Source organism: Amaranthus tricolor, chromosome 14 (assembly GCF_026212465.1).
Source record: "Amaranthus tricolor cultivar Red isolate AtriRed21 chromosome 14, ASM2621246v1, whole genome shotgun sequence".
Classification (NCBI taxonomy): Eukaryota; Viridiplantae; Streptophyta; class Magnoliopsida; order Caryophyllales; family Amaranthaceae; genus Amaranthus; species Amaranthus tricolor.
In genome coordinates, this window is record NC_080060.1 from 8,314,550 (window position 1) to 8,329,159 (window position 14,610).

The 14,610-nt window shown below is 32.9% G+C and overlaps 2 protein-coding genes across 6 annotated transcripts in view; both read right to left on the reverse strand.

Annotated features, from left to right (window-relative positions):
- LOC130799245 (probable WRKY transcription factor 15) overlaps positions 1-7,173 on the reverse strand; it is a 10,325-nt gene extending 3,152 nt beyond the window's left edge. Inside the window, exons 1-4 of the mRNA XM_057662352.1 lie at positions 6,632-7,173; positions 6,421-6,546; positions 5,100-5,205; positions 4,435-4,457 (exon numbers count right to left, since the gene is read on the reverse strand). Coding sequence (XP_057518335.1) covers positions 4,435-4,457; positions 5,100-5,205; positions 6,421-6,546; positions 6,632-7,173 — 797 coding nt within the window. The remainder of the gene's footprint in view (positions 1-4,434; positions 4,458-5,099; positions 5,206-6,420; positions 6,547-6,631) is intronic.
- Positions 7,174-8,247: 1,074 nt separating this feature from the next.
- Positions 8,248-14,553, reverse strand: LOC130799538 (uncharacterized). 5 transcript variants are annotated; one of them, XM_057662652.1, is made up of 4 exons: positions 14,171-14,552; positions 11,376-11,559; positions 10,012-10,531; positions 8,248-9,890 (listed from the first exon to the last, which is right to left on the reverse strand). In XM_057662652.1, the coding sequence occupies exons 2-4, from the start codon at positions 11,484-11,486 to the stop codon at positions 8,674-8,676; spliced, it is 1,848 nt and encodes a 615-aa protein (XP_057518635.1). In that variant the 5' UTR covers positions 11,487-11,559; positions 14,171-14,552; the 3' UTR covers positions 8,248-8,673. The 5 variants fall into 5 exon arrangements, with proteins under 5 accessions (XP_057518635.1, XP_057518637.1, XP_057518636.1 ...); XM_057662654.1 differs by having other exon boundaries at positions 8,374-9,890; positions 10,012-10,528; positions 14,171-14,553; XM_057662653.1 differs by lacking the exon at positions 14,171-14,552 and adding an exon at positions 13,988-14,142 and having other exon boundaries at positions 8,374-9,890.
- Between the last annotated feature and the right edge of the window lie 57 nt (positions 14,554-14,610).

Here is a 14,610-nt window from a genome sequence, read left to right on the forward strand (position 1 = left end):
AGTAGACTATGAAATGTATTGTGATTTGTTTAAGGTTAAGTTAGTGAGCTTCTCACCATCTTGATTTTCACTTGGAAAAGTTAGAGTAAATATGTTTTTAGGAATATGGTTTGTTGTTTATTATTTATATTGTGGTTTGTGGTTTGTTAATTAATTATTAGCATATTTAGTAAATATGTTTATTATAAATAAGTATATATGTTTAAAAGTTGTGTATTAATTTTGTTTTGAATCAATTAATCACACTAATTAGGATGACAAACGATCGTTCTTGGATGTATGGAAGCATTGAATCGTCGGAATTTATTGATGGCGTATTAGAATTTTGTAGTATTGCGGTTGAACATCAAGTTAGGACGGGGGGAGTTGGTTTTTATTGCCCATGTGTCAGTTGTGGCAATGTATCAAAGGTAGATAGTGTTGATATCCTTAGGGAGCACATACTTCGACGTGGGTTTAGGCTCAATATCATGTTTGGGTTTGGCATGGTGAGGAGGGAGTTTACAAAGAGAAAAGTGTTGTTGAGGACGTCAATAATGTGGCCGATGTCAATGAGGATGTAGTAGATCATGTTGATGGGTATGAGACAGATGAAGAGAATGTCGATGAGGATGTGGATCATGTTGATGAGATGATGGAGGGAGTCGAGGATGAGTTAGGAAAACGTCCTCGTGTTTTTGACTTGTTGACAGAGGCTTCTCAAAAGCCTTTGTACCCTGGATGTACAAATGTCACCAAACTAACAGCAGTGTTGACAATTTTCAACATTAAGTCAAAGTTCAATTGGAGTGACGCTAGTTTCACAATGTTATTAGAAGCGTTAGGTGAGTTGCTTCCTGAGGGAAATGAACTTCCAAAGTCGACATATTATGCCAAAAAGCTCATGTGTCCTTTCGGCTTAGAGTACCAGAAGATTCATGCGTGTCCGAATGATTGTGTGTTGTATCGGAATGAAAACAAGAACTGAGGTTGCATATGGTATGGCACAGCCAAATAAAGAGGGCCAAACAGTGCATTCAGTGCCTGTTACAAGTGGCCACATCAGTGTGGCCGTGGAGACTATTGTAAAGGGGTTTGAAGATTTCTCACTCCCAATTCCAATGCTAGCATGGAGCCTTGAGAAACTATCAGACGCCCTAGGTAGTTTCGTCACATGGCCATATGCTTGGGTCCGATTCACTAACACGGTAAGAATCATTTGTACCTTATTTATTTTTATTTTTTAATTGCATGCTCACACTAATTTAATTTTTATTTATAAATTGAAATAGCAAAAGAGTCCAAAGGGATCTTGTAGAGAGGTCGGTTCCTCAGCAAAGGTGTCGACTGGGTCAAAGTCGATGCCAAGCACTCCAATTTTGACTGATGAGGAGCTAAAAGATCTCTCTCAAGATTGCAAATGGCTGCATTATTGTGCATCTCGCATAAGTGAGGAGGACCCAATCATGTTGCCCCTGCTGAAGGAGCAATACTGCTTTTCAGAAGACCCGTATGTAATTATTGGTCCTAGTGACATCGGGCAATTTTTGAGAGGAGAGATGCTGAACGTAGCTCTTTTCCATGTCTACATGAGTTGATGTTCATCATCTTACAAGTTAGGCATTGTTGTTTAATTGTTTTAATGACCAAATTACTAACAAAATTCTCTTATTTGTGAGTTTAGTGCGGTTTACGAGGAGGTAAATTCTTGCGAACCTCCAATAAAAATTGGATGGTTTTGTCCGGAGACGATTTCGGGTAGTAAATGTAGAAATGATCCAGATGTCGTCAGAGCATACATTGAGACTGCTTTGACTAATTCCCTTGCATGTAAACACACATTCATTCTGGCTCCATATTGGGAAGAGTAAGTTTTATTTTTGAAATTGAACTTATTTTTTGATTTTTAAAGTCACCTAATCTCTAATTTGTTGATTTTAAATTTGTGTTTGTAGTTTGCATTGGATACTTTTGATCATATGTCCTTTAACGAACACCGTGCACGTCTTCGACTCATTACAAAAACCTAACAGCCTACCTCGCAACACAAGATTCAAAGCATTGTTGAATGCGTACGTAATATTAATTATTTTACCAATTTGATTTAATTAAGTGTTATATATATATATAAATGGTATTTCTTTTCCCATGCGTTTCAGCGCAATGAAAAGAGTGCGTGGACAAATAGGATCTACATCCAGAGCCACATTTCCAAAATGGATAGCAAGAAAGGTACACAAAATTCGATTTTATGGGTTTTGTATAGGTTTGGTCAAATGATCATGAAAAGAACACGAAACAACCACAAACACTTAAAACAAAATTCTGATCTAGCAAACTGTCGACCAGCCCTCCTTCGGCTCAGCTTCTAGGAGTCCACGGGGATTGTTAGAATGGTTTTAGGACCTTGATAGCTAAATCCAAGTACCAAGATTCCATTTCCACTTTAGCTTAGGTCCTGGATGCATAGGTTTGGTCTCCACGTTTCGTGCAAGGTGGTCTGGTCACTAGTTTGATGCTGTCAATTTTGCGTTTTTATTTGTCAATTTCGCGTGTAAAGTAGGTCAAACATGGTTTGTTATGCACGAAACTTGGCACACAACACTATTTGGCATATATTATTGTGTTGAAATGGTTAGAATTGATAATAATAGTCATATGTTAGAAATTAGAAGTTAAGTTGCGATTTTATGCGTTTTTAAGCGTTTTTGTGAATTTCACGCGTAAAGTAGGTCAAACATGGTTTGTTATGCACGAAACTTGGCACACAACACTATTTGGCATATATTATTGTGTTGAAATGGTTAGAATCGATAATAATAGTCATATGCTAGAAATTAGAAGTTAAGTTGCGATTTTATGCGTTTTTAAGCGTTTTTGTCAATTCCGCGCGTAAAGTAGCTCAAACTTTATTTGTTTTGCATGAAACTTGGCACACAACACTATTTGGTATATATTATTGTGTAGAAGTTGTTAGAATTGAAAATCATAGTCATATTCTAGAATTTATGTGTCAAGTTGCGATTTTATGCGTTTTTAACCGTTTTTGACACTAACTTCTATTTTCTCTTAGTGCTTTCAACAACCTCCTTCTTCCGTTGACTGCGGCTACTACGCGTTGAAGTTTATGGACGATATTATAAATTCCGTGAAGGAATTTGGAGTCGAAAATATAGATGCCGTAAGTATTTGTTACGTTCTTAATTAAATATATTATTGGTAAAATCTAAATGTTTCTATATTAATAGCTTTTATTTTAATATTATAATATAGGTTTTAAACGACATTCTGAGGGAAACACGCGCTTTGAGAAGTGAAGAGATGCGCGAATTAAAAGACAAGATTGCCGTGTATCTTGTTAATATTTGTCCTTGATAAATTGTAATTATTATATATTGATTATTTTTTATAGTTTATTTAATGTATATATATATATATATGTACGTACATATTATATTATATATATATACGAGCGAGAGTTTATTATTACAAAGAGATTAATGTTGATTATCTGTGATTATCATTGGATTAATCACTGTTATTACATTGTAATATTATTGCATTATTATAAGGATTAAACGGAAAAAAAAAAAAAAAAAAAAAAGAGAGACTTATTGCTGCGGTTTTAGGCCTGACCGCAGCAAATAATGCCACACTAATTGCTGTGGTTTTTCCCCTTGACCGCAGCAAATAACACACATTATTTGCTGCGGTTTTAGCCTATGACCGCAGCAAATAATGCCCTTATTTGCTGCGGTTTTGAACCGCAGCATTTAAAGTAGGACATTTGCTGCTATCACTATTGCTGGGGGCCAAAACCGCAGCAAATAATGGAAAAAAAACCGCAGCAAACGAGGTTTTTTCCACTAGTGAGGGGAGGGATCCATTGAGAAGAGGTTGAAAATGAGAAGGGTAAGAAGGACTCTACACCCTTAATTTCACTAAAATAAAAAAATCTATGGTCACGATTGAGCCAAAAAAAACTCATAATTGTAAAAGTAACTATGTTACACAGAAAGGTAACTATGAAATAATTTTTAAAATGTTCTTAATTTATAACATAGTATCCTTTTTTTGTATATATAGTTTTCAAACAAAATCAAAAAAAAATCCTTCTCACTCTTCTCATTATAAAATCCTTCTTATTTGATCCTATATATATATATATATATATATATATATATATATATATATATATATATATATGTATATATATATATATATATATATATATATATATATATATATATATATATATATATATATGATAAAAAAAATTACATATAATAATTACACACGAATAAAACGAATGATAAACATACAAATATTACATAATATAAATAAAATATATAGATAATAACCACAAAAAATTAATTTTAATACATACACATATATAATAATAATCATACATGTATAAATGAAATAAATTCAATAACAAAAACATTAGATATATACCTTTTCACGTAACCAGCTTTTCTCTGTTCACAAGTAAATACTACACTTTGAGAAAAAAACATGTTGTGTTTGCCTATGAATGACTAACACATTTATCTGTATATATAAGCAAACAACAATCTTTAAGCAACAAAATAGGCGATATTAATCTATTTCTGAAATTAGAACATTATTTTTTTCGCCAATGTTTTTTATGCGACAAAATTTGATTAGGCGACAAACTATGCGACACTGTAATTTTTGTCACAACCCTGCAATAATGAGTTTTTTTACCTATCTTGTTGCATAACTTCTCACCTCAGATTTTCATTTTGTTGCCAAAAGGATATATTTTTGTTGTGTAACATACACTATTGAGAAACAACGCAAGATAATAAGAATGTTTTCTTGTAATTGAATTGATTTAACAAAACTCACTTCTTTGTTCCATATTGTTTCAAAAGAGAAAAAATCTTGTACAGACTTAGTTCATATTATTTTAGTGTGCACCAACCTTAAAAGGTGTTAAAAGAGTAAGTAATCCTACTTAACTAGTACAATTATTTGAAAATAATTGCTATTATCAATAATACACATTAAAATATAATGGACCAAATCTATACTAAATTTAATTTACTGGTTTAATATGTAATGGTTGAATATGGAAAAGTGAATGTGGAATGAACATGTTCCCCTTCATATGTAACAATCAACATAGTTGAATCTTGCAAGCATCTCTCTATTTGTTTTCTAGCAGGGCATCCCTTGCACGTGCTGCATTTGTAGTAACTCCTAGATAAGGAATAACCACCAAATATCAATATCAATCTTGGCTTCTTGTTTAACCTACTATTTTGATCGTTAATATCTTAAATTGCGCATAAATATTAATATCTTAAATTGCGCATAAAATCATAAATGGTTGATACTACGCACTTGAAATTATCAAAATATGTATGAAAGCACATCATATAAGATTCCTTTTGATTATGTTTTTTCATCATATATACATAAAGAACATGAAATCTGTAAGACACTGTATATTGTTTGATAGAAAATAGGACTTATCATATAAATGTAGCAACTAATAAAAACAGATGTAATATACTTCTATCTGTTATTAATTGTCACGATTAGGTCGAATTAGTTAATTAGAGATCTGATAGTGAAAATAGAGAAAAATCCTTTAGAATAACCAATAGCAACAATGCCAACACTTTTAGCATGATTGTGGAGGTGTTTTAAGTTGGTTTGTCCAACTAGCTAATAATATTTACTATTTTTGTTGGTTGATAAGTTAGTTTGGTAAAAAAAAAACGAAAAAAAAAGCCATATACTAATATAAATGTGGTAAAATTAACTATTGACGGTTAACTATTTAAAAATACAGAAAGTCGATACAACCAAAAATCAATGATAAAAATCTGCCATCACATTTTTTTTTGTTGCTTAAAAGCAAACTTTTCATGTAGCTCAAAAGCTATGTATTTTTTTTTAACTTTTTGTCCAACTAATAAGCTAAAAATTAAAAATTAACTCAGAAATTCAAATTCTAATTTTACGGGATGTTAGGTAATTTTGTTTGGAAATTCTCTTTACAAGATTAATGCCTTAATGAGCATTCTCGTTGTACTTCAATCATCTCACTTATTTCAATTTATTACCATTTGGAGAGTTGGTATTAGTTAGTAATGAAAAATTGTGAAAAAAAAAATTGTAAACAATTTTTATCAAAGTTCACCATAGATTTGAGATGATACATGTCATACAAAATCTACACTACAAATCATTCTCATTATCACAATTTAAAACTAACTAAAGTACTTTTTATCTAAAGTTCAAAAACAAAATGTACTTTTTATCTAAGTTCAAATATCAACAATAAAAACAAAAGGGACATATTATTCATTACGCATTAAGTTTTTAAAGATACTTTTTATCTTTTGCTCTTTACCCAAAAATAAACAAAATGACCCTCATTAGAAGTATATTAAGAAAACTTTTTACCTTGGATGAGGAGACCCTTTGATAGGTTTCTGCCCATATTTTCTCCAACAATAATCATCAGCAGGTATATCAGCTATTTTATCACTAATTGCTGGAACTCTTATTCTTCTTTTTTCCCTTCTTTTCCTAGAAAAATTAATTTTTTACATTACATAAATCCTTTATACAATTATCTGCATTAATTTCCAACACAAAAAACAGTAAAATTTACCTTTTCTTAGAGCAATGACAAGTCCTGGTAGAAGCACATTTTGTGCTAACATCCTCACTAAAACTCAAAATTCCTGACATTGAAGTCTGCATAATTATCTGTTTACTACTTGTATTTGATCCTTCCATGCACAACATAGGATTAGAATACGACCGATTCATCAAGCCATCGGTTTTTACATTCGTGAAGTCGAATCCCTTCGTGGGAACACGACTAAAAGACATCAATTGGTAAGAGTTTTTCATCGAAACATCAACCATTTCTTTCGGGTTTATGCCCATGATTTTGGGTATAGGACCTTGTTTAACCCGTCTCCTCAAACGCATTGCTCTTGTTGGGGTAAAACCCTCTAGGATCGACACAAATTTCTTCAATTCATCGATCGCTTCATTGGCTATTCGGCTTGACTGCTCATCGATTTTGGTTTCGAGCAGGTTGTTTTGATCAGAAATTGTGTTGATATATTGATGGGCATGTCTTAATGCTGTTTGTGCAACTTCATTGAGTTGTAAATCATTTTTGTTATGAAATTCTATGCTCATTTTTGTTTGTTGATTAACTAGAAATGTTCATGGGATTTTATGACAAGGATTTTATTTTGTGCAAAGGTAAAGCAGGGGAATTTGACAATCCAACTTAATGGGGAATCATTACTACAATACTTAATATTTGATTGAATAAAAGTCATAAAAGATTATGTATTAATTATTTGCATTATAGTCATTAAATGTTATTTGTGGAGTATTTTAGTAGATAAGACAGATAGGATTAACAACTTATCACGTCTTAATGTTATCTCATGAGTATAGTCAAAGGATGTTATTAGTCAGCAGTTGCGAAAGTAGAAGAATCCCACTGGATTGCCGCAACAGAAGATTCAAATAGCATGATTTCTCCAATACAAACAATAGTTAACGTCCCAGGTGGTGAGATTCGAACCCATAACCTTTTATCACATTATCTCTGATACCATATCAAGGAACCAACTCAAGTACTCAACCATAAAAGATCATGTTCAAATATAAGATCAAATTAAGAGTTGTATTGCTATCTGACCGAAAGCGAAGCAAGAAATTAAAATTAGGAGGACAAATAACCGATACACTTGCAAAATATTATAGTCGAATGATAGATATAATAGCAAAATTACTATATAAAAAAAACTACAATTTTACTGTCTACTAAATTTAGTTGATTTGGTTATATTTGATGAATCCTTATATCATATATTACATATTAGTTGGAGGTCGACTCTAAATTACAACATGCACGTGTTAGGACCGAGTAGCCGAGCCTTCCCTGACCCGTATGGTTTCACCACTGATTTAACAGTACGCATTGTAGTCCATAAGTGTCTTAGGTTCTTAACATACTAAGGGTGTTTGGTTCATGGCTTTTTGCTTAGCTTTTTGGTTGGATTTTGGCTTTTGGCTTGTTGGTTGGACAAATTATCAGAAATAGTGTTTGGTGAATGCTTTTAACCTAACTGAAAAACTGACTTTTAAGCCAAAATAAAAAAGTTACTCTAGTTAACTTATTTTGTTGGCTTTTGGCATATTAACCCATTTATCTCTAATATACAGCCTATAACTAATACCAAATTTTACCAAACATTTTCATAAACAACCAACTTTCTCAACTAACTTAAAAGCCAACAAAAACGGCCAACATTTTCAACTGGTCAAACAAGCCAATTAAATAAGTTAACAACCAACAGTTAATAGTCAATTGTCAAACACCCCTAAAAAGCCGATATTCTTTGAAACATTCATGCCGGGCATGCAAGATGCAGCATAACAATCAACTAATGTTTTATGTTCATGACAATATATGTATAAAAATTGTTTAGAATTTACTCACTATTCCATCTAAATTGAAAAATTTATGTGACAAGCTCTACAGGTATTACCGTGCACTATAAAGTTGAATACATGGTCATCTATAAGTTGAAGCCTTAAAAGGAATAGATTATTTGGACATGAATTGTCCTAAATATAAGCTCTGTTATAAGACCTGTGTTCTTACTATCTCACAATTTCTCATCAAAGATAATACCTTCTGTTGAGTCTTGACCTCGTGTTCCTTGTTGACGTACACCAATTGCCTTCTTTGTCAGCCATTTTTGCCCTGATTCTTTTGTATTCCCGGGATCTTATAATACCTTCAAAAATGCTTACATCTTCTCGGATTTCATGCCTTGATAAGGTGGATAGGCTAGGCAGTATGTCTTTCTGAAAATCTCTCATTCGGGTTCCCCTTTTTAGCTTATACTTCAAATCCTTCTTCTCTGATTCGTCCACTAGAAGTGCATTCGAGGAACTACAATACTCATTAGGGCTAGTCTCGTCTGTCTTCAGTATTATCGCCTCATAAGAATCTGAAGAACACTGAGGCTGATCCTCTTCTACGATCAGTAATTCGTTCTCTTGATTCTGTACCTTCTCCGAGGCCAGTCTTGACATTTCATCTTCACAGCAAGTTTCAGCTTCCGTAGCCATTTGCACAAGTAATTTAGCAGCTGTTTGAACTATTCCATCAACTTCTTCTGGTTTTTTCCTACTAGCGCACTGAATATTCGATTCTGTGCTGACAGAAGATCTTAGGTCCTTTCCTGAATATGGGGCTACAATATCATCACATCCAGCACAAGACTGCATGGTCTTTGTGCTGCTTGAATGGTTATCAACCATACATTCAGACTCAGAGGAGCTGATCAACTTGCTGCAATTCGGCTGATCAAAGGGTTCTACACTCTTGTCCAAATTTGCTTCCACTCGAACTGCATCCATTACTTCCATTTTGCATGAAAGACCATTTGAAATTTTTGACAATGAACCCACACTCGAAATGTTCGGATCAGATCTGTTACTGCAAAGATCTTCACATGAATCAGAATCAAGATCAACAAAGCTGATGTCGGCTCCATTGCCTACTACAACCTTACCCTCCTTATAACACATTTTTCCTTCATATACTCGAGAACCCGCTTCTTTTTGGTAATGAATCTTGTGCATTTTCGTGAATTCCCTTGAAGAAGCAGGGTCGACAAAAGAGCTTACTTTCGACTTGGGACATACTCTATCCAACACAGGTAATAAGCTAGTTATAGATGAATTCATCACCATTGAGTCATTTGAAAAGTATGATGGGTCCTCAAGTTGCACAACATTAAGGTCCCAATTATTTACTTTACAAGCAAACTTCTTATTTTCACTCAAGTGATTAGCAAGAAAGAAATTTTTGTAGTGCCCATATATTCCTGCATATATAAGCAAAATAAGCATAAGATTATTATTAAAACCGAATCTTAGTTCAAGTAAACTAGCATAACAAAGCAAAAGAGGTTGTCCCTTATATTGTTGGAGTAATTTAAAGAATACCTGAGTCACAAAGCGATCGTGTCTGACAGCTTGGATCAACATCTACAAAAGATTTACTTGGTTTATATTGATAAGAGCCATTCCAAATGTCGATTTGGGGAAAGCTTTCTAGCTTCTGCCTGCCTCTTTTCAAAAAGCAGTCTATCTTGTGTTTGTCTCTTGAACAAGAACTCGTAGTAGCAGAACTTGAAGTAAATCCAAGATTGGCATTATAGTATGGAAAGCTCGAATTTGCATCTTCAAGATCAATGATGTCGAAAGAGGATGAAAAATTATTCTTTCCCTTCCAGGATGATATGTGTTCTTTGTTTATCTTGCAAGCATCTCGTCCAATGCTCAAAGAAAGATTCGGATATTCAAGACAAAAACCAAGTTTATCCTGAGAAGAATTCCTTGACTGAATGGATTCTTGTAAGCAACTGGTGACTACCACATTTCCCTCAACACATTGGTTAATGTACTCATCAGCAGGAAGTTGGAGTTCTAGAGGTTTTTGCATAATAGCAAGGACAGAGTGCTGCTGTAATTCGCGGTGCAAATCAAGGTTTTCAGATTGCAAGAAACCAGCCAGGAAAACATTATTACAAGGTCATTCAAGCAATTGCTACTAGTACCTGATCGAAAAAGATCGCTACACCAAGAAGACATCACAGAAAATTATCATTGACAACCCTTCAACCCAACCCACAAACAAAAGAAAAACAAAAAAGCACTTCCAGACATATGAAGGGGTTTGTGTAGATTGATTATTAGGGTATCAAAGGGCTGAACTCATGCATTTGTTAAGCAAATTGTAATCATACAAACCCTTCTGTGTAAAGTGCTATGTAATGCCTCTATGATAGAATCTACAATCATTTGAACCCTTGTGTGCAAAGTCCTGACGGTAGACCTTGTACACTTGATGAAGTTTAAATATTGAAACTAATGAGCATCCAAAATTGTCCTCTTTGTAGAAGGAAAATGAGAATCTACTCCACCCATAGTGTAAAAACAAGGCCGCATCGCATCACAATTCGCATCAGCCACGATGTAAAGGTCGTCAAACAAACAAACTGATATTCCGTGCGTCGTAAAGGTGTGTATAAATAATCGCATTCCGGGCCGTATCAAGGGATATCTTATGATTTGACCGATATTTAGGCGTTAGATAAGCGTATCACTCCCGTTACCGCATCACCATTCTATTAGCACGATTACGACCGGTACCGCATTTTTACTTATGACTCCACCAACGAATCTAAAGAAATCAATTAGATTTTGATTGATATAGTTACAATGTACAAAGCTATTGCAAAGCTGAAAGAGCATGAGTATATATAACCACAGAAAGTGACATAATGACTTGTGAACAGTAATTATACCTGCAGCTTGAAATGAAGCTCTTGGTTGAGCATTGTCTGCTTCAATGTCTCCTTTAATGGATCACCAAAATTGTAAACTAAATTTAGATCAAGATCACTTTGGCGAAACATTTTACCATCAACTAGATCCAAATTAATTTTAGATCTTCAATTTTCGATCACTTGTTTCCTTGCTTCTCCATTCCTGCATAGATTTCACCCAATCAGAACGAGAATAGAGCACAATACCAGTTATTGTGATCAATGGCCACAAGAGAAACTACAAATCGTACTAAAAACAGACACTTCATGTTGGCTCATACTAATGAAAAAAATGTAATATGAACTATGTCAAGAAGCTGTGTAAATAGTCCACAAGACTGACCCTTGTTCTTCAATCCAGGTACACAAAAACGAGTCATTATACTAAACTCGATTATAATCCAAAATCAAAGTGAAATGTAAGCCTCAAAGAGGTTTAACAATGAAAAACAAATGAAAAAATATAATGCAAAAGATGAACACATGTGTTTATGAGGTATATTGAATACCTCCCCCTCAAATATAGTTTATTCTAATGAATTCAACAATTACAAGTATAATAAACCTCCCTTATCTTGAGAACAATCTCTCAAGATCACAAATACTAAAGCAAAGTAAGAACACTCTCAAGTTTCTAACAATGCAATAGCCCTCTCAACAATATGTGTGTTTTTGTGGTGAATGTTACTATGAGTGATGACAATAAACATTACAATAAACAATAGAGTAATGCACCACATTATTGCATAGTCACTACAAATTCTGACCAAAAACAGGATCCAATGTAGTCTGCTGGACTTCCGCTCGACCGAGCCACTATCTCGCTTGGTCGAGCGAGCTTCCAGTGAAGCTACTGACTTGTTCTGGACATCTTGCTCGACCGAGCCAACATCGCTCGATCGGCCGAGCCAGGCACGGCTCGATCGAGCGCCTGGTCGAGCCAGTCACAGTCTGTTTCTTTTCTTGTTGCTTTGATCAAACAACTCTCATCAACCGTTCCAAACCTTAAACCACCCATATCCGACACATCTTTATCGACCCTCTTTAAAGTAAAAGACAAAGCATGTTCGATTATATGTTTAAAGTTAACGTCGTCATTAAGATTATTGGCACTTGCTTATAACACAAAGAATTATAGGAGTATAGCATATTTTGCTCCAGCCAGAATTGACATAATATTTTTAGAAAACAAAAAAACTGCAATATAATCAATCAAGATATCTAACAAGTAATGATATTAGAAAACATTAATATTGCCAATTTGCCATACACAGTAAAAGAATCATGTACCCTTATCAAAAAACTGTTTCTAAACTATGATGTGTAAAAAAAATGTTATTCGGATGTAATACTAGTTTATTACAAAATAAATTCAAAGGATCCTAAATTAAAACAGTTCGTCATGTATGAGACTATATCATAGACAAGTCTATATAATTAATTTATTTTTGTAATTAATCACTTTATACTAGTTAGATACCATCTCATTTAAGAATTAGTGAAATTAAACAATCAATGGAGCACAAACCCAGAAAATCTATCCAATTATAGCCCCAAATACATATTTACACAGTTATTCAAGAAATAATCCCACAATTGAAGCATATTTATACCTCCTTAATCCTAGTTGATTAACACGTAAAATCACATTAAAAAATTTCTTAATTACTTCCTCTGATTCTAATCACAATTATTCAATGTCAAATGTGTTATTTTAACGTTAAACACTATTTATCAATCACTCTTAACTTGTATTTTATTCTTAACTTATAAATTATAACATATTAAGTGGAACCTTGTTTGATTCATTTCAATGCAAAGATCAATAACATTAATTTTTTACAATTTTTAAATACCTACAATTAAAAATATTAATAATATAATTATTGCATTGACAAATATACCACGTTAATTAGAAAGAATTAAAGGAAGTAACATTTTTCAATTACACATACCACTTTCAACTATTTACACAATTATAATCAGATTATCACTTTTCACAAAAAAAATATATTACAGTTACTCACCCCTGTCTTACTATTTGGTCACGTCCCTTTTTTGAAACTAGTGCATTGATATAAAGTTGGACATTTGACTAGGTTAAGAGACAATAACATTCCCTCTATGGCTCCATCCCTCTCTTATCTAGGATCACTTTTTTTTTTTTGTTTTTATTTTGAATAATAGTCTGCTATTTATTTACATATCTCGTTAAGTTTAACTTTATTTTGATTTTATTTATCCAATTTATTATCTCTTTATTTGTTATTAAATTAATATCAATTACTTTCTTCGGTTTTTAATGGTTGTTACAGTTTTTATAGCAATTATTCTTCATTAATTGATCTTATTTTTATACTATTAACTTTTTAAAATTTTTTATCATGTAAAATTAAAGATATTAAAGACTAAAATCATACATTATACAGTATGAACACTTCATTAAAAATCAAAGCAAGTATTTTTCACTAGAAATACTCACTTCCTCTTTTGCTACTATTCTGAAGGAAAATGACTTTAGGAGTAGACTAATCATGATATGTAACAATAACAAGTAATGGAGCAACGTATAAACAAAAAGATATACTCACAAATCAATTCGACAAGCAACCCACAATGCAAGCATGGCTTAAAAGCCTAATCAATAATATGAACTGGACTACTGGAGTATAAAACAATAGTAAGAATCTAACAAGCATACGAAATTATATAAAACGATGAACCGAAAAAATGCGAAACGGTAAACCGAAAGATATTTAAAAAAGAAAAATTACCAGAATCTCAGAAAGATGTACGAACTACGAAGAGAGGAAGGAGAAGGAGGAAAGTAGAGGTCACAAGTAACCCAACAATATTGTTGAATGCTTCCAAAAGCGTCGTAATAAATTATAATAAAGACGACTCTATTCATTTATTATTCACATAAACCTGAAAATGAAATAATAATAATAATAATAATAATAATAATAATAATAATAAAGTAAAGGTTTGTAATTTGTAACAGAAGAAAAGAATCTGATAATTCAAGGAAGAAGAAGGGGAAGAGAGAGAAAGGTTGAATGTCGATGAGGAGAGAGAAAAGGAGGTGAAAAAAATGGAAGCACAAAAATAGGCTTTGTTTCGCTTTCAATATTTAGTTTTCTAGAAAAAGGAGAGAGGAAGCGATGTGATGAATTCTCTAACAGATTCAAACGAGTATCAAGAGAATAAACAC